The sequence below is a fragment of the Falco peregrinus genome, chromosome Z, assembly GCF_023634155.1.
Source record: "Falco peregrinus isolate bFalPer1 chromosome Z, bFalPer1.pri, whole genome shotgun sequence".
NCBI classification, from domain to species: Eukaryota; Metazoa; Chordata; class Aves; order Falconiformes; family Falconidae; genus Falco; species Falco peregrinus.
This window is the reverse complement of record NC_073739.1, coordinates 62137534-62165384: the sequence shown is the minus strand read 5'-3', so window position 1 is coordinate 62165384 and position 27851 is coordinate 62137534. Positions and strand designations below refer to the sequence as shown.

General features: G+C 40.8%; 1 protein-coding gene across 1 annotated transcript in view; it reads right to left on the bottom strand.

Moving 5' to 3' along the window:
- Positions 1–25740, bottom strand: part of ADAMTS6 (ADAM metallopeptidase with thrombospondin type 1 motif 6) — a 159598-nt gene extending 133858 nt beyond the window's left edge. Inside the window, exons 1-7 of the mRNA XM_055791488.1 lie at positions 25192–25740; positions 19682–20071; positions 18539–18903; positions 10900–11068; positions 5512–5729; positions 4902–4985; positions 4263–4408 (exon numbers count right to left, since the gene is read on the bottom strand). Coding sequence (XP_055647463.1) covers positions 4263–4408; positions 4902–4985; positions 5512–5729; positions 10900–11068; positions 18539–18903; positions 19682–19778 — 1079 coding nt within the window. The 5' untranslated portion in view covers positions 19779–20071; positions 25192–25740. The remainder of the gene's footprint in view (positions 1–4262; positions 4409–4901; positions 4986–5511; positions 5730–10899; positions 11069–18538; positions 18904–19681; positions 20072–25191) is intronic.
- Positions 25741–27851: the final 2111 nt, after the last annotated feature.

Below are 27851 nucleotides of genomic sequence, written 5' to 3'. Positions count from 1 at the left end.
AAGAAACAAAAAGAAACACGCTATCAATGAAGGTTAAAAAAATAGTAATCAGCAAATAAACAAGAACTAACTTCAAAAAGGCAAAGAGATACTTCTACACTGGGGGTGAGATGCGCAAGGGGGAATATAGAGACTCTCAAAACTTACAGAGTCTTAAAATGACAAATCTGAGAACAGACATTGTGCTAAAAAGTAGAGATGATCACATCTGTGATGCAGGAATACAGGAACAAAATGCAAAGACTACTTTTTGTATACCAAAGACTTAAGATTTAGAGAATCTTACAAGTTTTTCTCCTTCTTTTATTGATCTGTAATACAAAAGAAAATTTTAAGGATTCACTAGATTTATCTAAAGTCAAAGTCACTTCATGGAAAAAAGACTGTCTTAACAGCATTACACTATTAATCAACTTCATAATTAAAACCTGTCTGCTCAGTATTTTACTTTCACTTCCTCTCAAGAACCTAATTTGGACAGATGACAAAATATTCAAGTCTGAGACTTAAATATAGTCTCCAACACAAAAAAACCTAGGTGAAATTTCAATGAGTGAACACTATACAAAAAAACCCAGGCCTCACTCTTTTAAAACATTAATTCAGTCACAGTCTTATCACAAAATAACATTAAGCATTTAATTTAAGACCCAGGAAATACAAAAAAATGTTCTGTAAGTGAATGAAAGAAGGCAAAAGCACAGTAACACACACAAAAGTATTACCAATGTTCTGGGTAATTCCTATTCTTGTTATACAAAGTCACCCTATATCCCAAGACTCTGCAATAAGCCCTCTGTATAAGGCCTATTACCTACCCTTGGGTTCTCATTCTAGAAGGTATCTAATTATCATCCATTTCAGGGATGCTCAAAAGCTCTCCACTGAAACTGAAGGAAGATGCTTCTGCTGACAATAGTATCAGGAAACACTCCTGCTAATGATCATTTTTATGCCTACAGCATAAAGTCTGGCAGCATTAACGCAGCTAAGCCAGTCCCAATACTCACTATAGTGAGTTGAGAATGGACATTATTTTTGTTACCATACTTGTGCAAGTAATACCATCTTTCCATCACCACAGCTTTGCTCTCCAAATTGGCAATTAGGCGTTTACTTGGACCAGTCTCTTACTTGCCTTATTTTTTATGATCAGCTAAGTAGTTGTCTGCAGCCCCCGACTAGCTTTGCAAAACAACCGCTCTGCAGACCACTGGGTGCCTGCTGGACACCGACAGGGAAATCTACACACCAGGTACACTGAACACAGCTGGGCTCCTGTTCAAAGACCAGTGGCTTAGCAGGCATGGTAACATCTCCATGGGACTTTCTAGATTAGCTTGGCATACCTTCATCCCAGTGAGGCTACCTATTTTTAGCATACAGTTAGTTTAGGGTACAAAAGTCTGTCTGTGTTGGTCAAGCAGACACCCCTGGGGAACCAGTACCCTTAATACTGTTTTTTAACCCAGATCAGAGCAAGCCATCTTTGGAAGTACCACGGAGGAAAGCCAACAGTTGCCAAGAAAAGCTGACATGCTGTGTTCAGTTGCATGGATGAAGATAACGATTTCTTTTCTTAACAATTTTGTCCTGCTTTTCAGATAAAGATTGTTACAGTTACAAACACAAAACTATTCATAACGTTGTACTGAAACTTTCCTACTTTCAATAAAATAGTAATACACACAATGACTAAACATGGTTCCAGTGTCAAATTCAATTAAAATGTAATTATCCCATACAAAACAGAGCAGCATCAGTGGGACAGATTCAGGAAACTGCTTTTAAAACAGTATTACAGTGGCTAAAAAATAATTCAGTATTTGGTAGTATTGGTTCAAATTCCTATGAAGAGGTTACTAAAGAATTCTTCAACACGTTAAGACTTTCAAGCACTGTAGCTATACCCTTGTCTTTCACATGTAATGCATTAACTCCGGTTTATCAGGTGATGCATCCAAAACAGAATGAAAACAAGCATGTTACCATTTCATAATTAATTTAGAATTATTTAAAGTTAATGGATTTACATGTTTATATTAATATATATTAATATAAATTTATCTTTACTCATTCCAACCTAAAAATAGAAAAATCCATTCTTCACATAGGCTGATACATTTTATTAGTAAAAGCCAGTTTCAGTAATAGCCTGATTGATCCATTTAAATTCATCAGTGTAGCCTTTGAGGTTATTTTTAGAAATTGTAATTATTATAGTAAGTAAATGAATACAAGCATTTTATTGTGAAAGCATACAGCAGTGCTTTATTAATGCACGTATTACTAGTCTACAGCTACCACACTAAGGCACTTTGTGGATTTAAAATACAGGTATATACTAAGTGCAAACTCCTTAGAAGTAAACGAGGATGTTATTTTTATAACTCGTATGTCCTTTTTAAAAGGTAGCATACACAAGTCCTAAAGAAACTATGCAGTGTACTTATATAATTACTAAGCCCTCCCATAATGAAGAATAAAATAAGTCCTTAATATTTACTACTTTTTGCTGAAAAAAACTTTATTTTCAATGGGTATTATCCATGTCCTCTGAAAATTTACTCCTTTTGCAGTTAAAGGTCTGGAAGTTAGCACTGTCTTAAGCCTTCATCTGGAAGGCACAACTGTTGCTGGGATCATCCTACCAGAACAGGGAAGCCAGTACAGAATATACAGTAATAAAATGTATTAAAGCTCAATAGTGAAAGAAAATAAACAATTGTGCTTTGCCGTGCCAGAATTACACTAACAAAATGTCATGTTATTCAGCCGTAACAGTAAAAATACAGTGTTGCCAACACAGTTTATGCATATATATTGGGGGGCTTCAGCTGGCATAACCACACCACCTACAGATTACACTTTTTCACTCACTGCCTAAATTATGCTAGCAAAAGCTTGATGTGTAGCACAGCTGTAAAGAAGTATTTCACATGAGAAACTCCAGTGAAGGAATTACTTATATGCCTAAAACCAAGCATAATTGTGAATACATCAGATCTTAGAATGTAACTGTATTTTTATTTTTTTTTTAATTTCATTCCATTTATTTTTATTAGAGACTATAATATTAATTTGTTAAACTTCTTGGTCTGCAACAACTCTCTAAATCACTCTGGCATTTAATCATTCTAATGGTTACTATGTAGGATTAATAACCACATGTAACAATTACATTTGAAATATGAATGCAAAAATACATGCAAGTGTATTCTGGAAAGTGTTTCCTCTCAAAAAACAAAAGCTCCTTATACAAAAAAAAAAAAAAAAACCAACAAAAAAAAAAAAAACCCCAAAAAAAAAACCAACAAAAAAAAAACAAAAAACCCCATCCATCCTGAAAAAAACCAGCCACTTTTCCACCTTTTACACAAAATTTCAGAAAAGATCCATTATTTTAACCACCATTTAAAAATTTTTTGCCGTGAACACAAATCCACAAATAGGTCACATACAAAACAGTATAGAATTTGTCCTGAAAAGCAGAAACTATAATAAAAAGATCCTAATCCAAAATAGTGCTGCTGCACCTGATGCTATTTAAACAAAATAAAAAAGAATAGCATCCTTCAACAACAGGGAAACTGATCTCCTAATAAAGTACAGTTACCAACCCATAAATGAAAAGGGCAAACAGGAATACATTTATCAAGATTGCAACACTACACTGCAAGCTTTGTCGAACTTATCACAGTAACTGGAATGGAAGCAAAATGGGCACATACACAGGCTTTGAATTACTTATTAGAACTGTCAATTCTCATCTTAATTAAGTGTAATAAATCAGAACAGCTACAAAGCAGATTCTCACATTGCCTGAATCTGAAAGAACCTGTTTTTCAAAGAAATACTATTACAGTAGTTGAGGCTCTGGCTTGAAATTCTTATTAAAAACATTATATATGGTTAGCCAAACATTTTCCATACTATTTTGTTCTCCATAATCTTATGAATTCTCTTAAATTACAAAAGTATAAAATGTTCAACAGGATCAATCTGTTCTACAGGAATACTTTGCATTGGTAACTATGAAGTGAAAACAACAGCAGAAGCAAGTAATTTGCAGACCTTTCTTTCCCAAATTCTTAATCTATAGTTTGATAGTCCAATATATTTAAGACAAGCCATCTATTAATTTTCCTCCTTTTAAGATTACCTACAAATTATATTACTTTACAACTAGCATATATAAAGTAAAAAACCAAGAAAGCTACTATAATGAAATAAAATAAACACAATACTTATAATGACCATACCTAGTTATAAGAACCGCATTATCATGGTGGGCAATCCCATTTTCTGGAATGGTGTTTCCATCACTTTGGTGGGAGAGAATGGATTTCTGCCACTTACAGAAGCTATCGAGGGACTTGTCTGCATGGTGATTTATCTCCAAGTTTGGCTGCAATACAACATGCATACCAGAAATGTTCCAAACAAATTACTAAGGTCAGTTGTTAAGCCTTTTGAAAACTAAAATGGGACTATAATTAGAAGCAGTGGTTTCTAGGAATAAACTCTTCTTGCCAAATTTTATCTCTGTAAAATCTGACCCCAAGTTCAGCTCTGTATTACTGAACAGGCATTCCTTCTGCTCGAACTTTAATGATTATGTCAATAGAGAAAAATCATACTATCAAAATATAGATCTAAAAATAAAACTGACATCCCCAAAAAGGTATATTAATATTCACCTGAAGTTAAGAACAGGTATCTTTGAGATGATATATAAGGAATATTCCTTTGAACTGTTTCATCTTGATTAAAGTAATGAAATATTACAAGACAGGTTTTGTACTCAGATGCAGTCATTTCAAGCAATAATTAAATGAAATCTGTATTACACAACATAACTTGTATTGCAGGGATATAAAGCTTAGTGCAACAGCTCTTACCTGATCTTCAGTGAGAACAATTAAACGTGTCACTATAATATTCACAACGTTTCCTAGACTGGAATCACGATAAAGTTTGGCAACCTGACCTCCAGAAAATAAGAAAAGGCACAAAGTCAGACAAGAAACACTACTTGTTTCCTAAATGGTTAAAAATCAACCTATTTTCTCACTCAGTGTAATTCCATGATGTTAATTATCATTATCACCTAAAGAAGTTATTTTTGGACCAAGAAAATCACTATTCAGTAAAAGAAACTTCTTGCGACACACTTCATTTTCAATCAAAACTGTTTATACTTCATTTCATAATTCAACCAGCATAAGGAGCACTTAGACTGTTGACTTAAACAGAACAGATCTGTACAAACTGAATGTAATCACATGCTTTTAAAATTAAAGACAAACAATATAAAAGTGATCACGGCACACTTCTTGACAGAAACAGTACCGCATTTTTCCCACAATGTTAACATTTGCCCTATTTCAACTAATTCCTGCAAGCTGATACATACTTTAAAGCATTATTCATGCCAATAAATACTTTTCAGTTGCTTTATCATTTCAGTACATGCATATTGATATGAGCACAGAGAGGGATGAAACTTACAATATTCATTACACTCAAAATGTAGTGTTCAATGTCTTTGCGACCATGGTATCCCACCATCATTTTGTCAGCTACTACCAGCGTTTCCACAAACCGTTCAAGGCTTACTGATCTCTTCTGTCGACTGTGACTACTTAATGTGTCATTGACTGGAAGTGAAGTTGGAAAAGCAGATGCATCACTCATCCACCAAGGTTTACCGCTTCTTGTGAGGTCTTCTAGGAACCAAAATAATTAAACACCTCAGAGGGGTCACTGGTAAAATTCATTCAAATGCAGCTCTTTTATGTTGAGATTACCATCTTCAGGCTTCTAAGAAGTCTTTCTTGAGGCAAAGAAAAATTGAATTATTATGTAATTTTTTAAATTAAAAAAATACCTTATAGAATGGAAAACCAACTTTGAGCTCTAATATCCTTAAATCTTCCTAAGCTGACCTAGGATAATAAATCATGAATCTTCTCTTAACAGTTCTAATTCTGCACATCTGTGTTAATACTAAATATTAGTTCTAATTAACCACAAGTACACTTCAGAATTTTAAGGATAAGAACAAGACAACTATAACATCGGGGGAAAAAATACTGGAAACCAAAAGATCACATTTAAGGCAAAATGTATCAAAATATATTAAGGAATTAAACGTGCTGGTAAGGCATGAAACTCTGTAATTATTAGGCAATTATGCTTACATGCCTAATAATTTTAAGGCCAAAAAAAAATATTTTCTCTTCAGAAAGCTATCAGATTATGTTTTATCTATCTTGTGAATGAACTATAACAGAAAGTTTTAAATGGCCTGACATGGGATAATTGCTATAGTTATTTTTGACACCAATTTTCATTCAAATACGTTGCTTATTGTACTTGTTTCATGTAAAATCTACAGAAAAATATTTCTTGCATCCAAGAGATTATTAAAAATCTAAGCAGCTGTAACTATCAGCAAAACAAACACTACAAAGTGACTTTGTATTCCTGTCCTCAGGACAAAACTGAACCTGCCTTTCCCTGAAAAACTGGCAAATTTTTGTATATTAAGTATCTCTTTTCTACAAAGGTCCACACAGATCTCAACCTTAAGTTTATCAAAGTGTATTATTAGTCCAGTTTTACCTATGTAGGATCTCAAAGTATCTAAGGTATTCTAGTTATGGATAAACGTAACATTAACAGTTAGACACACTTATAATTGTCTGAACAGGACTGACTGCTCATGTGAGCAATTTCCCAGATGCATCCTTACCTCTACTAAAAGAGGTTCAGCTAAGGATGAGTTGAAACAGGACCAGTACCTTCCGTGAAGAAGCAATACTTTATGCAACTCAACTAAGCACACTATTTTCAAAGACGAGTAACTACACCACAAAGAATGTATGTTCAGGTCAAAACCAGGAATATAAAGCTTCAGCATTCCCACTGTTGGCATATTTCATAATCTTTGAGGCCACAGTGCTAGCTTTAAAAGGTGCATATTTTAGAAAAGTCAAAAACTGAAAATAAACCTGGTTGTTGAAATAATGCTGGTAGTAAAATTGTCCTTATTCTGCAACAGGTATAATCCACTCTAAAAAACCGTATCAAGTGTTAAAGCCTGTTGAGGATTCTATAATGAGTAATAAGCTGCTTCCTGTTTTTCCTCTCTTCTGTAGGAAATTCAAAACTGCTGTAATTATTCAAAGATTTTCATCTCACTTAAGCAGTAATTTAGGAATGTCTGGAAATTTCTGTGATCGCTTCTGTACTAAAATTTAAAGAAAATCTACTCTTCATTTTCAAATAACAAATAGTGATGTTTGAGGGTTTCTGATGCTCTTAAGATTGCTAGAAGTAGTTTAGAACTGCAATACTGCTTCCATATTCATTCATAATTTTTCACTCAAAGATGCAAATCTATTCTAAACATTTGAAAACTGATGAGCTCATGCAGAAAGCTTCCGGAGAAAAGAAGAAATATTATTTTTTACTTATCTTGGTTGCATCTTTCAAACAGAAAACTTTCAGAAGACTTCACAAACCAAACATTTCTGCTTTTCTTACCAGATGAGAAGCTTAGGCTTCAGCTGGTCTCAAAGAAACAACCCTGAGTTCTTAGGCTTGCACTCCAGGATCTATCAATGCTTATGCTGTTCTACTTTAAAAAACACTAAATAATGCTGGCTGAATTTTCTTTTAAGACACGTCAATAAAACTTTGTAAATCATTTAACAAAAATAGTTCTGTGGCAAGTTATGCCATTTTCCCACCATATTCCTAGATTAAAAAAGAAAAAAATTCAACTTCATTAATATCAAGCATAGCAATCAGGAAGTAAGAAATGCAGACATGGAAAAGGCAAAAAAAAATAACCCACAGGAAACCACATAATTAATCCCAAAATAATGATTACAAGAGCAGAGAGTTAGGTTTTAAATTGCAACTGAAAAGAAATCCAAGTGTGTGTAGACATGGACTTCACAACTATAGTACCCAAATTTTCCTAAGTCAGTCCTCTAAATATGTTAGATGGGGTGAAGGCAGGGAGGAGAGAACACAAACAGGAAAAGGTCTCAAAATGCAATAGTAATCATCTATGTAAGATGCAACTATGAGAACATTTTGACATGAAGCATTATGTGCTTTTTTTCTTACTATTTTAACATCATTTAATGCATATACAAGTATTTTTTCATTTTAGAACACACTGACTGTGAAGTGTAGCGTAAGTAAAATCACTATGTAAGACAGCATGTAGTACAGCCATCCTTAAACAATCTGCCACTCTGCAGCTTTCATATGTGAACTTTTGTTGTTTCTCAATCCTATCCAAACAGAGCATTCTGCAAGAAAACCCAGTGGCCTCAAATCCCATTGAAAAACATCTTACCAAGGCCTTAATGATATCAGCTATATTTAATAAAAGTTAACTTGGTGATGGTACACCCATGAAATAGTAATTTAACATTTTTAACATTTTTAGACATTATTATAGCTAACTGCTTAAAATCTAATGTAGGTTATGAAAATCTAGCCCATGTTCCTATTCAAATCTCCCTGCCTCTCCAATTCTTCTCTTGTATTAAGCCACCATAGTTCTATCTACTATGTAGTCCACTTGCTCATCACCAACAATTCCAATCATCCTTTCACCAAATTCCCCACTTCCTATCAGTTATTGCAATTTTTCTCAGAAAGATCAGAAATAACACTCTTCTTGCCTCTATCAACACTTCAAAATCCTGACCACTTCCCTGATTCAGAGCAGGTATACAACCAGTTCAGGTCTAGGTTACAGCAGGAGAAACTTGCTACATGCTGAGGAGCAGCACAGCTACACATGCAGATTCCTCCCAGAATACTACACTGGCAAAACTTTTCTGAACATAAAGATAAAAATCAGTCTCCAGACAAAATAAATTATATACTGCCAAAAGACAGCTACAGGTTTGTTACAACAGCATTTTAAAATGCAAACTTGGACTGATTAAATCTGCCAAAACCAGTCAAATGCCCCAAAGATTACTGCAAACCTGGCTTTAGGCCTACTGACTGAAAGCCATGAAAACTGAAAATTAGTATTTGGTTTTACTTTTTAGATATTATGGGGATGCTCTGGGTTCCATGGCACTTTGGGATAAAGATACAACAGTGCTCAGAAAACAAGTTTTAAAGGTTTTGGTACCCATGAGGAGAACAGTAAAATAGTATGTCATCTGGAAAAGTAAGAGCTTGCAGTTTTGTGGTAAAGCAACTTTTTCAGAAATTTTCATGGAGTGGAAGTAGTACACAGAAGAACAGGAAAAGGGGGAACAGAGATAAATGGCCATGATAGTAGTCTCAGGCTTGTAAAAAGCAGTGATTTAGTATTTCAATAATTAAGGACTTCAGGATATGACAGATAAGAAAACTCAGGAAATGCACAGGAGCTTCCAAGAACAAAGACAGCATCAAATATGCCCTAGTAATAAATGCTAAATATTACTGCATATTTCACAAAAAATGGATGCAAGGTGCATAGCTCTGATCTACCTATGATCCATCTGACAGACACCATCTGAATGACTGAATGCAACCTGACCAAACTAGCTGCCACTGCTTCATCCTCACTTGGAGGAGAGTGCATTAATCCAGAAAGTGACATCTGACAGGCCAATACACCTTTTCTTTTTCTAGGGATAAAAAATGGTAAAAATTGCGTCATTCTACATTTCATAATCCTTCCACTTGTTTCAAGAGCCTTAAGTGGCAGCTTTTCCTACAAAATTAACATATATTAGTACTCTTACTTTACAATCAGTTAGGCAGTAATAGTTTGGAGACTTGTTCTGCAATATTAGAAGCACATAGATGAAATAATGTTTCCAAACTAGAACAGAAGTTACATGGATGAAGCTGGACATTCCCCTAAACACAGTTATTAACTGAAACACTCAGGAAAAACTGTCTCCCAAGCATGGGCATTTGTAGACAATCTGTACTGTAAGATCAGCCAACCAGTGCCAGTAAAAATTACAACCTCGCAAAGAAGCTTAACAGTGATATTATTTTATTTTAAGTTTATTATTTGTCAGCTTGCCCTGTTGCACTGAATCGCATGAAATACAACAGTCCAGGACTGAACTTTTAAGAACAAGCTATTTCTGATACACAAATGACAAGGTTAAAACATTTTTCTATGATGAAAAAAACCCCATCATTTTAGCACTTTAAAATAACTTTCCAAATTCACTCCATGCTGTCTTCAAGAGGTTAGTTTTCAGTTTCAGTTTAAGTAAGTGAAAATCATGTCAAAGAGTACTTGAAAAATGTATTTATGGAAGCTAACACTGCTTTACAAGGTAAATATCTCTCAATCAAAACTATACAGTCCTTCCCATAAGGCACCTGTACATCACATATTCAACTCTTGTGGAATAACATTAACCCACTGAACCAAAAGCCAGTATCAAAGCACCACAAACCTCTGTAAACAAGACAGATGTGGACTCCAGTTCCAAATGAAGTACTAACCATGATACAAACACATTTATTGCATGTCAAGTTTCCTCAAATGAGATGGAACACTTACTAAAGATTAAGCTTTAAGTAATACTTAAGTCACTCAACCATGCTTTCCAGTTGGGGAATCAAGTACATTAACAGCACATTTTGAGGAAGCCTGTGCTCACAACTACCACTGTACACAACACAGGCATAAAACAAGACTTACTCGCAGTGTCTCAGTTTTTGGAAGACACTAGACTCTCGATCTCAATCTGAAAAAAAAGCAAAACTACTTTTTAACAGGTAACACCACATCACCCAAAAGGAGGAGCTACATTCTCCACTGTCTTACATGTGAACCAAGCAAGACTTTAAAAGAGAGCTTAAGTTATGATTTTTTAAAAGGAATGACACATACTCATTTACCTGAGACTCCACAGTGACTGTGATCATACAGATGTTGCTGGTGCATGGTAGATTTTTTGTATATAACATGAGGATGACCCTTTTCATAATTAAAGTTACTAGAATCTTCTGTTATATTCCTTAAAGGCTCAATAAAATACTCTTCATCTTCTGTAGCAATGACTCCATGCTTAAAGAAGAAAATAAGAAAAGAAAAACTTGCAAAAGACAATATAAAACTCATATTAAAAAACTTTAAAAACATTTGACTTATCACCTATCTCTGTAAAGAAACCCATAACTATAAGCCAACACAGCAAACAACACATGAGCCAGCTCTCCTCCACCGATTTCAGTGGCAGCAGGAGTAAGTGCCTATAAGTAACACAATGAGAAAAGAATAAAAATGTCATTGCCCTATTTCTGGAGTTCTTTCCCATCACTTCTGATGCATGTAGTAAGAAAGCAAGAGATATTCTTAGTATATGACAAACAATCTCTTCACAGAGATGTTCCAAAACTAGACGATTCATATCCATTAAAAGTGATGCCAAGCCAAAACAGCCTTGCGCAAATCGTGAGACCAATAACCCTCTATGAGACACACCAGCAGATGCTTAAAGCCGCTTACTGCATCAAAGAAAAACAGCATGAAGGATTAATTTTAGAGCAAATATTCAGGGAAACCACTCAGCATTTTGTGTCCAGACACTTAATTCCAAAACTGAGCTAGTTATTAGAATCAAATTATTAATGTTAACTTAGGATACACTATCTACAAAGCATTTATTCTTTAAAAGGTCTTGCCACAAATCTGGCAAACCCAAGCTGCTGCAGACTGTGCACTAGACCTCATTATCCATAACAAATGAACATTTTTTCCTCATATTGCAGTGCAAAATAGTAGATACTCTATTCTTATAACTATCACATTTGTGATCTCAGCTTCTTCCAAACAGGAAGTGGTTTATGAAAGAAGGGGGAGATTTCAGGCCAACTATGCAATTTCCTGAACCTTCAGCAACTAAAACTTGAGCAGAAAATCCAGCTTTAGGATCCTTTCAGATATAGAAACATTGTGGAGTAAGCCCTGAAGACTCCTACACCTATACTGCCTACACAAAAAAATCTGGTATCCACATCTAGGAAATTCTGAATGTACGATTTCTATACTGGGAGAAAGAGCTATTCATCAGGTATGAGACTGGAAGCAGGAACTTCTGCATTCATATCCTGATTTGATGAACTACAAATTTCTATCACACCTTTGATCTGTAAAAGCAAGTTCTATACATAAGCCTTTTTTTAAAGGGGTTATTTTTTCCCTCCAATGAGACCTCTGTGATCAGCCATAAGACCACTTGTGCCATCTCTGCCCTAAATACCCTAAAGCAGTTCCTAACATCAGGGCTTGCCACTGATGGTCAAAAGCTCTCATCCTGCTGCTGTTCTGTACATCAAATGTGTGCTGTTCTTCACTCCTGGAATAACTGGATTTCAGTAGCAACATAACACTTAGAAAATAAAAAATTTTGTATAATGCATCAGAAAGAACAGCATTTTCCAAATATAACCCTGCTATAAATTCTGAAGATGTTATGTATGAACACACTGCAGCTTTCAATAACACATTCCTTACATAGTGACTATAACAGTAAGTGTTCCTCTTCGGTGGTATTTTTCATTATGAACTCATTTACTCAGGAAGGTAACATCTTGGTCTATATCACCTGGAAGATGCTGGTATCAAATTTTTCTCACAATGCCTTCTTGTTGCTTGTAGTCTAAGATTTTAATTTACTTACTTAGTACACTATTGCTTATATAGTATTGAAAATATAAACCAAATTGTAACTGGGTTTACCAGATGTGCAGAAAGAACCTTGGCAGACTGGACTGCATCCAGTCTGCATGTCAGACATCTGGGTTCAAGTCAATTTGGAACCTTTATAAGCTCTGGTATTACATTCCCACAGGAAGAGAGTCCTGCAGAGTGGCTGTGGCCAACACCATCAGGCTGTCTGCTTCATGCCAAGCCTAAAGAGAAAGAGATACCATCCAACCTGTGGCTCTGCCTCTGCAACAGAGTGGGTCTTGATCTAAATCTGGTTACTCCAGAGCACACATCATTTGTGTCTGTACTCAAGTCTAGCCAGGTTAACAAGTAAGCATGAATGAGATATTTTTTCAGATACTGAAACTAGACTGGTGGATCAGTTGAACCCTGATGTGAATGACCTTAGTGGGAGTGAGTCAAATAAGATGCCATAAACAACACAGTTCCTTCATGTACCAGCAGTGAAAAAGGTTAGGAGAGTATGACTAATTTTTCCTATGCCTAGCTGACACCTCACCTCATCTGCCCAAACACCATGGTCATTTAAAGAAAAGAGATTTTACTAACATCTGGTTGAGGAACTGCAAATACATTTTAATTTATACCTACCACCAGGTAGTCAGAACATGTATGCAGTTAGTTGCTGCAGCCAGCCAAGTGACTTGAAAACACTGGAAAAGCCCTTGTCCTGCGTATGTCCTTCAAATAAGCCCAGCATGTGTACACCATTTTAAACTTAACATGCTAATTCTGCTTGCAAACAGAACTGTTCTTCCCATATTAAACTGATGCAAGTGGTCTTGTTGAATTGCAGTAACTGATTTTAAGAACCACTCTGAACTCTGTACATAAAAAGTACCTATGTCACTGACAACCAACATTTATTCAGAGTTTAGAAAATCATGGCGGCTAAACACACTTCCATTGTATATGCATTCAGCAATGCCTGATTAACAAATAGTGGGAATTATGTTATTACGTCCAAACATTCTAAACCCCATTTTTGGCTTCTAATCTACTATTTGAGCAAAACACAATTTTGGTTGCAGAAGTAAAATAATGTCCTTTTAAAGCATTGAAAGGAATTGGGGGGGGGGGGGGGAGGAAGGGTTAGGTTTGCTATTATATTTGAGCAGATTGTGATTTAAATTTCTGCTGCAAAGGAAAAAAAATATCACTAAGATATAAGAATGACCAGCAAACGTTTTGAAAAGATACCAGCAAAAGTTTTGACAAAATACAATGAATTTAAAAAACAAGCCAAATGCCCCAAGTAGGTTACTACAAGCAACATTCTCAAGATTATTATCTAAAACAGATTGTTTGAGGTCCTGTGTTATACAATCCCACTACAGACTGCCAACTCCTGCTAACATATATAAGGTCTGGATCCAGCAGTTTGACATGCTCAGACAGATCTGTGAATCCACACGGAGTTCCCCTGAACTTATGAAAAGGAATCTTTTTCTGTCGGGTTTCTCCAGCTGAGGCCTTAACCTCCTTCAGATGGGGGATGTCCATCAGTTGCAGTAGCAAACTGAATTATCGAGGACAAGTGCATGCCTTTTCCACACAGTACTACTGTTGTACAATTTCTCCATGCCTTGAACCTTTCTAGACTTCATGCTTTACCCATTTTTAATTATGAAGTAGTAGTAATGGAAACTTCTGAAAATGTCAGTGTTGTTCCGTATGTCTACAGTTGGCTATACACTTCAGTGGGGTTTTATGGCTGAGGAAAAAGATTGCGTTAGCTTGCTGTGTTCTTAAAGATGAAAAAAATAGTGATCTGGCCTGAGACAGTACACCAGGCAATCTGAGATACCTTAAAACTAGGACAGGGACAGCTTACATATAATTTTCTGAATACTAAGTCTGTGCTGCAAACACATCTTAGTACCAAAGAGAGCTCACCAAAGACACTGATCTAGAACACTAAATAGTTTTTAATACAGTTTATGATCTTTAAAAATTATTTTATAAATTAGACATTATTTTATGTGCAATTAAAAAATACCATACTATATGCAATTTATAATCTATAAAAGAAGATGCATTCTTTATGGTAGAATCAGCTTTCAAACAAGCTAATTTAAGAAGAATATGAATAATTTATACATAAATCAGTTTAGGAATACATTAAACAAACATTCAGTCTTCCAGCAGCAAGATTATTCCTCCTTTAACCAAGTAAGGTCATGCTTCTAGCCACAGCCTACTTCTTGTGCCTTCTTTATCACTTCTGTCTGGATGGAGACATCTATGCTACCCAGCACAAATGTCACTCAGTGCATGGAAACTTCAAATGCCATGGAAATACTTGGCCTTTTACATTAAAAATTTCCTTGGAACCACAGTAGCCTCAAAATGTGATTTAATGTCTCATTCACTTTCCTAATAATAATTACTTTCTACACACTTTTAAGTACTTCCCATCATTGGGCTTTTCAGATCAAAATGAGAAAATCTACCCTGGAAAATTTATTTGTTTGAGCACTCAGTTAAAAACTTTGACACCTGGCAGAGGACAGCGGTGGGTCAGAATGCAAGAAGTTCGGTTTCTGCTCGATTCCACTACTATAAGCTCCAAAACTTTCCTTCTTTTAAGATTTGCTCCCTCAGAATTAGACATACTCCTTTCCCTTGAGGTGAAGTTCTCTCTTTGGCCAGCCTGCCATTGTTTCTTCTCTTCTTTCCTTCAGTATGACATACTCAGCTCAGGCAGTGCCTCAGCCTCGTTGCCTTGCTCCCGGCACCCAAAAGCCCCACCATGCTGCTCCTTGCAGGCTCTTTCATGGGCAGGCCAAACCTGCAATCCATCCACAAATATAACATTCACTAAAGTAAATAAGAGTCTGGAAGCCAGCCAGCCTGCCGGACAAGACCTTCAATTTCCTCACTGCTCACTGGATTATAGAGCTTTCCTCATAACTTCAGACAATTTATAGCATAATCAGGGCTCAGCAGACGGAAACTGCTGGAATGAAACTTTGGTAAGTAGCAGCCTGTAATTCTGGGGCACTTGGTAATAAGAAATACAGAGGGAGCGGCCAAAACAGGAAACAGTGACAGGGAAATGAACTGACTGCTCGTCACTTTTATTATAAGGAAACTGAGAGAAAACCCTCCTTGTACAAGTGTTCTTCCAAGTCATACAACTTTGGTTAATCAGATCGTGGACTTGCCTGACCACGCTGGATAAACAGATTAACTCAAAACATTCACTAAGGGGAAGAAATTTCCCAGATTTGGCAGAATGTGACAATTGGAATAAATGGAATGCTTAAATTTTGCCTGTGAGGAACTCACTGTTAAAGATGGTTACTTATTTTAAGAGTTAAAATGACTGGCTTTGAGACAGGTGTTAACCAAGGACTATGCAGAATGTGACTGGCAGTCTCTTACAGACCAACAACCTGACTAGAAAATATAAAAAAATATAAAAAGTACAATGTATTCTGAACTATCACTAATTCTAAAACAAGTGGTACTGTCTCCAATATTCACTGCCAATTGCTTTATTAAACATGTTCTAACCAGCAGCTGTATAATAAAATAATAATCAGTAGGAAGCATCATTTAAAAATAACTCGGTGATGGATTTATCTGACTGGAGTGTTAACTCCCACACTCTGGAAAGCCCTACCAACACTGGATGACAGAGGAGTTTCTGTATAGTAGAGGATGACACTGAGTTGAGCCCACTGCTGCACGCCTCTACAGCTTTTCTGCCTCTCTGAGAAAGAGCCTTTTGTCACCCCTGCTGCTGCTTCTAGAGCATGACAGGAGCTTCACATGCTTGTGATGAGCTCTTCTAGGAGATGCAGTGGACATTTGAAACTTGCAGTCCCAGGAAGAGGCATGACCATGAAGTACTTGCAAGTGCCAGTTGCGGTGGGCCCAGAGATCGGATTATGGCTGCCTTAATACATGGGAAGAAATACGCAAGAGCTGACAACAACGAATAGCACTGAAGATGAATTAACTGGGAATTACTCCACACTGAAGTTAGCTTATAAACACTAAATTAACATACTGACACCTAGAATGCCCCAGCAAAACATCATGTCTGGAGGCAGAGGGAAAGCACGCAACAATGGTAATGCTGAATGTCACCTTAGGGTATAAAGCACAGAAGCAAAAAGACATCTCTGCTTCACCATGATGCCTTGCTTGCCACTCAATTATTTGAAGAAATGAAATGTCATGAGGAGCAAGAGACAGGCAAAGCTCATAGGATGATACAGACTTTTTCCTGCTTCATACCACTCTTGTTTTCCAAACACGAAAATAAAACAAGAGTGAGCTAGGGCAAGAGCAGGCATTCTTGACTCACTCCCTGACCAAGGTCAGAGAGGAACTGAAATGGGAGCACCACAGCACTGACAGCAGGCTCCAACGGGGCCAACCAGTCTGTGCCTCAACTGGCAGAAACTCTGGACGTAGAGAAGCATACAGCCTCTTTTAAAGAAGCAAGTCCTGAAGGCAGGAATTTGGTCCATAGTATTTTTAGGTGAAAATAACTCAAAAGCAAGATTATTGAATATATTAGTTTAAGAGCTTAAATAACTGTGACAAAAAAGTTATTACACAGGAACTGCAAAACCAAAACAAAAATTGTACTAAATTCTGACCTATCCACTATAAGTGTGCATTAACCAAACTATGATACCACACTCAATGGAATCCCATTTTAACTACTTTTCTTTGAAAGTGTTTGCTTAGCCCTAGAAATCACCATTAAATTATTTTTCCTCAAGACTAGCCCAAAATGTTAACCTAGACTGTAAAAGAGATACCACAAAGCATCTGGGTGTAATGCAACATATCTGAAGCAGCTGGCTTTTGTTTGTAAATAACATCCCAAGATGCATTATTCAACAGCACATCCAATGATAAATAGGAATCAGTTTACCTATTTTCTTTAGCAATTAGAGCTGTTTATTCCTAAAAAGAAGATTGACCAGTGTTTACTATAGCTAAAACCAGAACGAATAACCATAATGTGTACAAATATTTTTTACTAGAGAAATTACTGACTCTTGATTTAGTATTTCCTTGTCATGCCCATCTATTCCAGTTACTGAGTAGTCTGGGGTTGGTTTTTTTTGTTCGTTTTCTAATTTTTGTTAGGAATAACAAAAGCTTTTTCCCATGGAAGTACTTCTGTCATGTAATCATGAGAAAAACAATAAAAAGAGAGATGAGCACAGAAGAGATAAGGAATTTCTAATCCCACCTTTAAATGCAACTGTTCACAATTTGTAAACAAAATATTTCAAGGGAAAAGGTAAATAATTACTTCCTGGTACTTGCAAAGGAGCTAATTTCCTCTTCACTTTTTGAATTTACAGAAATGACAACTTCTACACCAAGCAATTCCTCTTCTTTGTTACTTCACTCAAAGTTTCTAAACCCAGATTCTCAAAGACGACAAGCAGGTGTTCAGTTCAATCAATGTCTCCCTGGAGAGATGCAAGCATCCTAAAGAATCCACTGTTTCCTTCTCCCTGTGCTCTGTTTTATAACCTGTAAGGATCTCAGCACAGACCTAATCTTGCAGCCCTGGTGTAGACACTGTTAAACACCAAAAATGTTGCCTGCTAAAGGGCTACTGAATTGGGTCTTAACAACTAAGTTTGAAAAAATGATTAATACTTTTCCCCAGGACACAGATCAGGTTTTAGGGGTTTTCTGCACCTTCCTGTCTGCTTGTTTCCCATAGGAACTCAAAAAACTGAAATATATGCCAGTTAAGTTCTTCTTCTGCAATATAAAAGAGACAGGCACGCTATTATACTACAACATGTAACGTATACTTACCAGACCATTGCAGTTGCTTAAGGCCACTTTAGTTGTACTGTGTTGGTCTTGCAAATATCCTGTGTAGTGACAGTGGTCTAAAAAATCGTGCTTCCACTGCGGTCCTCCTTTCCCCCAGTATTCTACTGTAAAATGTCTGGACACCAAATCTGTGTTGAGAGTCAGGTTTAAATGAAAGTGCTTGCCATAGGCAGAAAGTTTAAAAAATAATTTAGATGCTGCCAGTTCTTGGTCATAAGGGTCTGTGCTCCTCCTCCTTCTTGAGGGTTTAGCATTTTTCACAGTAAAGCTGAGGAAGGCTCCATTTTGATCAACCCTTATTGGGACTGTTAGTTGGTAGTGTTCAAGGTAAGACAGGAATTCCTCTTTGTAATCACAAGGTAAGACAATCCAGGGAGTGGGCATAGAAGAGAAGAAAATATAACAGGAAACAACAAGTAGTAGCATAAACATAAACCATACTTGGCAAATCTAATCACCTTCATAAGTAAAAGTAATTTTCAAGTAAATGCAAGATGCAGCACTTTACTAAATGAAATAAAACATCTTTTCTTTCTTTCTTGAGTCAAGAAAATGTGTTCAGTTTCCTATTGATTTGATATCACTGGAATTACAAGTTTTTAACTACGTATCTTTTCCTATTTATCTAAAATACGTAAATATTTGGGGCTGAATTCTAACCTAAGAAGGACACAGCCTTCCCAGGCATACCATTCAAAAACAAAAGCTATTACATCCACCTGCAAGGATAAAAATGGTAGTGATGAAAAGTATTATATTGTAAAAACACATAAACAGCTCTTCATTTCATTAAAAAGCTATAAATGTTAATGGATAGAAGCCAGAATAGATCCTTACTTCCTAGTCTAAAAACATGTGAATGTTGTTATGGCAAGTCTCTAAACTGTTACCAAGCACAACATTTTACTAGATTTAATAGCAGTTACAAGTAAACAAAGAAAATAAAAACAAAAAATTTATTCAGATTTGCTGTATTTAAACTTCTATGACAATGAATCATGATGAAACTAAGAGCAGAGCCCACACGATCTCATGAATTATATAAACATGGTTTAGGAAATGTTACTCAAATGCAATGCAAAAATAGACGCTTCTTGTCAGCTACAGAGGTCAGATCCCTACCTTGAGAACTATACGAAAGCCTGTTGTCACTGTGAAATTCTGACGAAACCATGACTAGGCTCAAAATCCATGTCCACATCTTCCAAAAAACTTCCATAATTTAGAAAAACAGAAAGCAGGTTTTTTTATCCCCCTCCTTGGAGAGCTACCTGTGTGCTACAGAGTTAACTCCCCTCCAGAATTGCACCATAACAAGTATATTTATTTTATACTACTTCCAAATTAGCTATTGCATGTTCCACTTCTTGACAGGTGTTCTTTTCCAAGAACCTGTACTTTCTTCTATATCTGCAGTCATTTTCTCAATTCAAAATACGTATTTGTAAGATTCCTGAAGATGTCAGTAAGGCATTAGACTGGATAGTTACTGAACTTCCTCCATTTCTTTTCCTGAAAAAGAAAAGAAAGTGAGTCAAGGCAAATTATTTCTAATAAAAGAGATCTATACTGCAAAACAATAAGCCATCATAATGAATTATACAATGTAACATTTTGAAATCATATTAAACCATTACCACTTCCATGGTTCAAGGTCACAATCTTACAAAAACCATGAATTACCATTAACCTTGAACAGCAGAGCCATACAGCTTAAGAAGCACGTCTCGACTTCATGCTAAACAGGCAGAAGGATTCATAAAATTAAGGTTTCTTGTTGCTCAAATACTGTGTTCAGACTTGCTCCAGCTATAATCAATGTTACGCACTCATTGATTTCTGTGGTGAATAACTAAACCCAATATACTGGTAGACAAAAGAAGAACCTGGGAAACAATCCATAGTAGTTATCTGATCTTTCTGCAGCATATGTTTTGTTATTACTTGGGCCTTGGTTCTGCTTACGCAGGCAGAACTCTCATTCACTTAAATGGGAAGGCTGCACATTCGAGTACCAAAGAACAAATTCCGTATCTAAAGCTATTGATCACACACATTCTGATTTTTCAAATACTTGTGTCAAGAATGTCTTCATCTACAAAAATGTCATCAAACTACAATTTGATGTAGTAGAATATATTTTTATTCTATTTTGCAGGTCATCAGATTAAGCAAATAAGATGTTACTTCCCGCTAACACCCCACCCCACCCCCTTTTTTTATTATTATTTAAAACACTATTGCAGAAATACTAGAAAGCAGCTCTAGCTGTGGCCAGGGATTAAATGGAATATCTATGTAGTAAACTAACAGTCCAGTATCATAGGATACCAAACCGTGTGTTGTGTCAGCTGGTACTAATCAGTCCTTTTAAGCACTTACAGCACACCTGTGCACAGAGCAAATTCTGCTAAGGCACACAATGGAGAAAGAGAACACCTAAGATGGGGAAGACTGTTTAAAAACAAATTTCTAAAAGCACATATAGCCACTTACATGCACACCAGATAAACTTGCTTTTCTAAAATTCTGAGAGTGATTTACAACATTCATTCAGACAGGTTATACCCCTGCAGTCAGTGGACGATTTGCAAAGGTTAAAGAGTTGTAGCATATCATTTCAGGAAAGCTCAACATCATGCAAATCCTATTTACTAATAGCACAGTGAGTATTAGGAAACTTCTCAGCCAATTTCAAATACATTTAATTATTCCTTGTAAGTGAGGTTCATCTGATCATTCTAATACCTACTTTTCAAATATATTTCAAGACAGCACAAAGTATTTAATCAGGTTTGTAGAGGGAATAACAGATATTTTGCAAGCATAGCTTGGGCTTAGCTTCTGGGGAAGCATAAGGATTTAGTGATGCCATTCACATGTAGCAAGGCCTCAAAGCATATTATGAAAATCTCTGGTCTGGCCTTCCATGTAAAACCTTATTTCCTAGCTAACATTTAGTTACATCTTTTAGACTTCTACAAGTTTTCAAGAGACAACCAACCCCATACTCCTCAGCTACACCAGTTTACCAAATAACGTGCCTTATTCTTAAACTGAGAAAATCCTGTTTCAAACTCCTATCACTGAATCTTACTTTACCCCATCTGCTAATAAGCTGCTTTCTTCTCCTTGCATGACTAGTTATAATATGATACATGCACGTCTTGACACTTCCTGATAAGCAGCTCAACCTATTCTGTTTATCTCACTCTGTACTGTCCGGTTTCCAGACGTCCAAATATTTGTGCAGTTCTTTGCTGAACCCTTCCCAATTCATCAGCATCCATTTTCATGCACAGAGACCAGAACCGGACCACGTAGTCCAGTAATGGCTTGTTACTGCCATACAGAGAGGTAACATTGCCTCACAGCTTTTACTTAGTCAAAAAATTGAAACTGGGAGCTCACGTTCAGCCTCTCAGGATGATAACGTCACCCTAACATTAAGGCCTCCTGCAACTGTAGTACCTATGGACCTAGGTAACTCAAAATACTGGACGTAAACTATGTATCCTGTTATTTAGACACCAGTGGCCCACATGGTAGGCACTGGCCAAGAGCATCCAAGAGTCACCCACGTCTAAGTGTCCCTGCAGGGGGCTGTGTGAAATGGGGTCCCTCATTCTAGCTTCACACAAGAAAAACCTCCTTTCCCATTAAGCTTGCTGAAATTTCCAGTAGAATCTTTAACCTCCTTTCCAAAAGTGTTATAGCCAGCTTGAGCACTGACACAAGCAGACCACAGATAACTATATTACTGCTCTGAATTAAGGAGCAGTAATGGATGTGAAGGATAACTGACGTGAAAGATAATGCACTCAGGTAACTCCAGACATAGCTCTTCCAGTATGAAACGTGGTAGGAACATCAAAGCATCCACTGCCTACACCCTTTTTTCTTTCCATTTTCCTTACAAGCTTATGTTCAGTATTTGACTTTTGGTTGTTGCCAAGATGACCCGTTCAGTCCACACAAAGCTTACACTAAGAAGCATTTCCTCTGCCTCATCACTGAACTACACGTTCACCCACCTGTAAGGGCAGGTGTGGCTCCATGTCCTGAACATCTACTGAAAACCACAGCTTCTGCCAAACGGTAAATGCTCTAGCTCTGCCAAGCAGCAAAGACGGACAAGGTGTTTTTCAAAATCTAGAATACTGATGACAAAACAGCTCTATGGCACAGGCGTTTTTGTGGCGGCACTGATGGCAAAAGCGGCACTCCTGTCACCAGTGCCATAGGCTTCCTACCCACTGGAACTCAACAAGGAGGGAACAAAGGCCATAAAGGCATACTGGAAGACTTCGGGGCAGAAAGCATATTATGGGGAGCCGACTGGCCAGACTGCTCAGACCAGTCACCTTGAGAGCCTCCATCCTCGCAGAGGCTCCCTGAGCAGCTAAAGCGTCCCATAAACTGAAGGCAGCTCAAGCCTCAGGACGGGCAAGCTGAAGAGAGGCTATCCCAAGGCCATCGCAACACGTGCCGCCTCCCCTGGGGACTGCCACCTCCCCCACCGCTCCCGGCATCTCCACACCAAGGGCGTCCACCACCGAACGGCCAGGCTCCAGCACGCTCGGTGGCGGCGGAGACGGCGACGCGGTGTCCCGGTAGCTGGCGAGGTGCCGAAACAACCTGACACCGCCGCGCCGGGTCACACGGCGCAGCCGGGGGTTATGCTGCGGGGCGGAACGGGGGGGTCGAGGGGCGCGACACGCGTCGAGCTCCGCGGCGGGCGGGAAACGGCCCCGCCGATTCCAACGGGCGGGGCGGCTGCTTCACCACGCCCGCCCCGCCGGCGGCTCGGCCCCCGCGCGCGTGTGGAGCGGGGCACGGGCTCCCCCCGCCGCCGCGAGGTGCCCAGCGCCCTCCCCAGCCCGGGCGGGCGGCGGGGAGCGCCGCGCTGAGGCGCGGCCAGGGGCGGGCGGCCGCGCCGGCAGTACGAGTGGTTGCTAAGGAAATGGGGAGGGCGGGGCGGGAGGGGACGGGGCGGGGGGGCGGGCATCAATCACACAAATTCAATTACAGGTATCGGGGCTGGCCGTAAAAAGCGTTGCAGGGCTTCAAAAGCCGGGGATTAGACGCCCGCACCCACCCCCCCACCCCCCCCCGGGAGCTCCTCGGGGCAAACAGCGACGGGCAGACCGCGCCGGGAAGGGCTCGGTGAAAAGGAACGGGGGCCGCGGGGGTGGCGGGGAGGGGGACACGTACAAAGGGAAAGGACGGATCCTTCCTTCCCAGGAATCAAGCAGAAACGGAGGCGTGAGGCACAGAACCGCTGCTGTGCGTGCCCCGAGGTACGGCGGGGCCAGCCGCCCCGCGGGGGGGGGACGCGGGGCTGCCGCTGCACGCACAGCCTTCCCCCGAGCCGCCTGCCCCACGGCGCCCCGCCGGCCCTGCCCGCGGCTCAGCTGTCACTGCGCTTCGCGGGGGGAGCCAGGAAGCAAACGCCCCCCCCCCCCCCCCCCCCAAAAAAAGTCAACAGACTACAAAAATGCATGGCTACAAACACAACCCAACACGTATACACATGCATATTATATACACACGTCTGCACGCACAAAAAAAAAAAATTAAAAGTACTAAAGCAAGCCGCAGTTCAGCAGACACGCATCACTCAAAATTCAGAAGGAAAAAGGAAGGGGGGAAAAAAAACCCAACCCCAAACACACAACTCCCTGGAGAGGCTGAAGGGAAGAGTCTGGTTGCTGTGGTGGGGTTGATCCTAAAGTTAACTTTCAGCAGCCCATTTCCAGACAGCAGCGCTGAATCTATTTGGATAAAACGCGTGTGACCCAGACACTTGGCGTTTGGCCCAAACGCGTTGCACCGGCAGCCCAAATAAAAACAAGAGTCTGACTCTCCGTCTCTCTTCTCCGTTGAACAACAATGAAAGAAAACAGCGAAGACCAAATCTGCACACACATCGCCAGGGAGCGAGAGCCCACTTAACCTCCTCCCACCAAACAAAGTTCCTTTGAACCCCGGGCCGCTGCGGAGACAGACACACACCGATAAAGACGGCTCCGCGGGGTTAAGAGTCTGGCAAATCCCAAGCGGCTCGAAGTAAATCAAAACCACACGCTTCCATCTTCCTGACGAGCACGGCGAAAGCCCGACATCCCCGCCAGCATCGGGCTGCGGACGGCGGCCGCGCCGACCCTCCGAGCTCCGGCACAAAGTGTGCACTTGTCCGGCCGCGGCTGCGGACACGCCGGACACGGCACGGCCAGGCGCCGCGCTTCCCAGGCTGAGCAATCCAGAATCCCTGCGGGTTGTCCTTGGGGTCTGGGGGCTGCTTTGGCTTTCATCTGTTGTTTTGTTGTTGGGTTTTTGGTTTTGTTTCTGGTTTTACCCTCCCTCTACCAACGATTTAGTATTAAAATTATGAAAGATCTAAAGAAATTGCACCATTCGAGACCGTACTTCATATACCACTAGTCTTTTCGGCTGAAAACCCTCGCACCCCCTTCCCCCATCCTCAAAGGTTTCTCTCTGAAATCACTCCAAACCCACCTCGCCTAATGCAATATAAACCTCCCCCCGCTCCCCGAAGCCCTGCACGCACCATTATTCGGGACACAAGAAAAGCAAAAAGTTTTCATTGAATAGCGTGAAATCTTCCTTACCGTTCTCATCTTCAATTTCTGATATAAAGTAAGTTTCAAACAATAGAGATTGCACAGGACGCTTCTCGTATTCCTCTCTGCTTTTCCCTTCTGTGCAAGCAACCATCAGGGTTATATTCTCCAACAGAATAAAATTCTCTAGCCTTCCTAAAAGGGTTTTTTAGAAAGCGGGCTGGCTTGGCAGGAGGAAGGATGCCATCAATTCACCCAACCTATCACCCTGCACATTTTGTCTTTCCAACAAAAAAAAAGGGGGGGGGAAGGAAGGAAGGAAAAGCAGGCTTATATTGGGGTGGGGGTGGATGCCCTCCTCTTGAGCAGCCTCCTCTGTGCAAAATACCATGTGAATATCATCTGAGTTGGGGGGGGTAGAGGGGGGAGCGACAGACAGAGAGAAGGGGAGGAGAGGGGGGAGGGGGGGAAGGGGGAAGGCAGGCAGAGCAGGAAGGACTCAAGAAAGTTTGGTTGAAGTAGCCCCAGACCTCCTCTCGCTGCCGGCCCCCGGCCAAGCCGAGCGCGGCGGCAGCAGGGAGCCTTGGCAGCCTCGCCCGGGGGACGGCGCGGGCCACGCTGACGTCAGCCTGCAGATGTGCCCCGGGCTGGCGGGGCGGCCGCGCATGCGCGCCGCGTCACGTGGCGGCGGGGGGGCAGGGGTACAGTCGGGGGTAACGAGAAGGGGGGGGGGAGGCGGGGGAGGCCGCGCGCGCCTCGCGGCGGAAGGGGCGGAGGAGCGATGGGGTTAACGTCCCCACCGCAACCCTCGCCCGGTGCCGAGGGGTGAGGCGGGAGAGGCGCTGCCGGCGGGCAGCCCAGCCCGGCGGCAGGGAGGTGCCGGGACGGCTGTGCCGCCGCTGCCGCAGCCCCGGTGTGCGGGCGGGCGGGCGGCGCCGGGTAGGGATGCTGCCGGTGGGCGCTGGGCCCGGCAGCCCCTTCTCCCCCTCCCTTCGGCCGGGCCCGGCTCGCGTCCCATAACGGGCCTTGGTAAAAGGAAACTTGAAATCACGCCGTCCCGCTGAGGGGAGGCGGCGTCTGAGCCCGCGCAGCGAGCGGCGGCTGGGTGGCGGCCGCGGCCCGGCCCTCCGCGCAGCCCCCCGCCTGCCCCTCGGCTTGCGGCGGGGAGCCGGGCGGCCTGGGCAGGGGCGGGGGCCGCGGGGGTCGCCCGCCGGCCGGGGCCGCGCCATCGCCATCGCCAGCTCCGTCTGGAGGCGGGAGGAAGGTGGCCATGGCAGAGGGCAGCGGCGGTCTGCGGGATCGCTTGTGTTCCGTGAAGCCAGCGGTGGCGGGCGGGGGGTGCTGGAATCCGAGCCTCGCTCTCCTAACCGCCAAGTTAATTTCCGATAGCCAAAAAAAGAGAAGAGGGGATGAAAAAAAAAAAAAAGTTTCCTGAGCCTAGGTTCCAAGATTTCGAGCTTTTGCTAACAGTATTTCCCAAATGGTGCGGGTACGTGCTTTTCTCCCGAGCCGGAGGCAGTAAGTGTAATTCTTCTGGTGAATCTGTAATAGCTGCCTGGTCCGTGAGGTGACTCGAGAGGCTGAGGAGTACAGCTACTCCGGGATTTCTCCGAGGAGCCAAGGAACAGGATCAGCCCGCATAGTAACCCTGGTGGTCCCTAAGGGCTGGTGGCTATGTGCCCGCGAGGTGGGGGGGGTGAGACCCGTGGCTGGCATTCGCCGTTGTCAATAAACGCTGCACGCTTGCCTGTGTGCAGCTTATTTGCAGAGACATTTAAATTTTTTTTCTAATGCTAATAACGTGTCCTTATGTGGTTGGCAGGGGTGAATCCCACTGAAAGATCAGTAGTGGTTATGTTGAGTTTTTAGGAAAGGCAGCTTATCTGAGATGAGCACAAGAAGGAAAGATGACATGCCAAAAGTCTGTGTGCTTAGGAATAAGTTATCTGGTGGGTGGAGTAGGGCAGCGGGCAGATCTGAATGTGGGTCACAAGTCCCAGAAATTAAGTAAGATACAGGGCAGTGCCATCGTGGAATTAAAGTCTCCATGTAAGCATGTGACATTGCTTTTAACAGTAGCTCTAGCAAAATAAGCACAACCCCCTACAACAGTAGTCCTGTTGGTCATCGTTCATACAGAAACGTCGCACTACATACAATAAACGCTTGCTTTTGGGATCCTTCTACAGCCATTGGGCAAATTTCATGTTACAGCGTTTCGCGAGCAGCTGAGCGGATCAGCGCGTTGAAAACCGGAGCTGTGAAATCGATGCTTCTTAGGAATACGGGCATTCGGAGGGAGAAACGCTTTACTCTGGAAGGGAGTCCTCAACCTGCTCCGTCCCGGTGAATTGCTCATACCGAGGGCGCCATCCTGCGTCCGCGAGCGGGGCGGGAGCGCGGGGGACACCCTGCCCCGCCACCTGCGGGCAGCCGGCGTGGCCCTCCCGTCCTCTGCCGCATCCTGTACGTGCGCGGGTATCTGCTGCTTTGGTGGGTATGTCTGCTTATTTAAAACGGGTATTTCTAATGTTGAGATGAGCGGTTTTTGTTAACAGTCCAAAGTTCCCGCTTCAGCAGCAAATTGTAAGATGGTCCCATGGATAAACCACGCTCACCAAGCAAGTTCTGCGGCAGATGCAGCCAGGTGTACCTTGGCTGCATCACCCATCTCCATGAACAGGCATTGTGACAGGTTCTGCTCAACC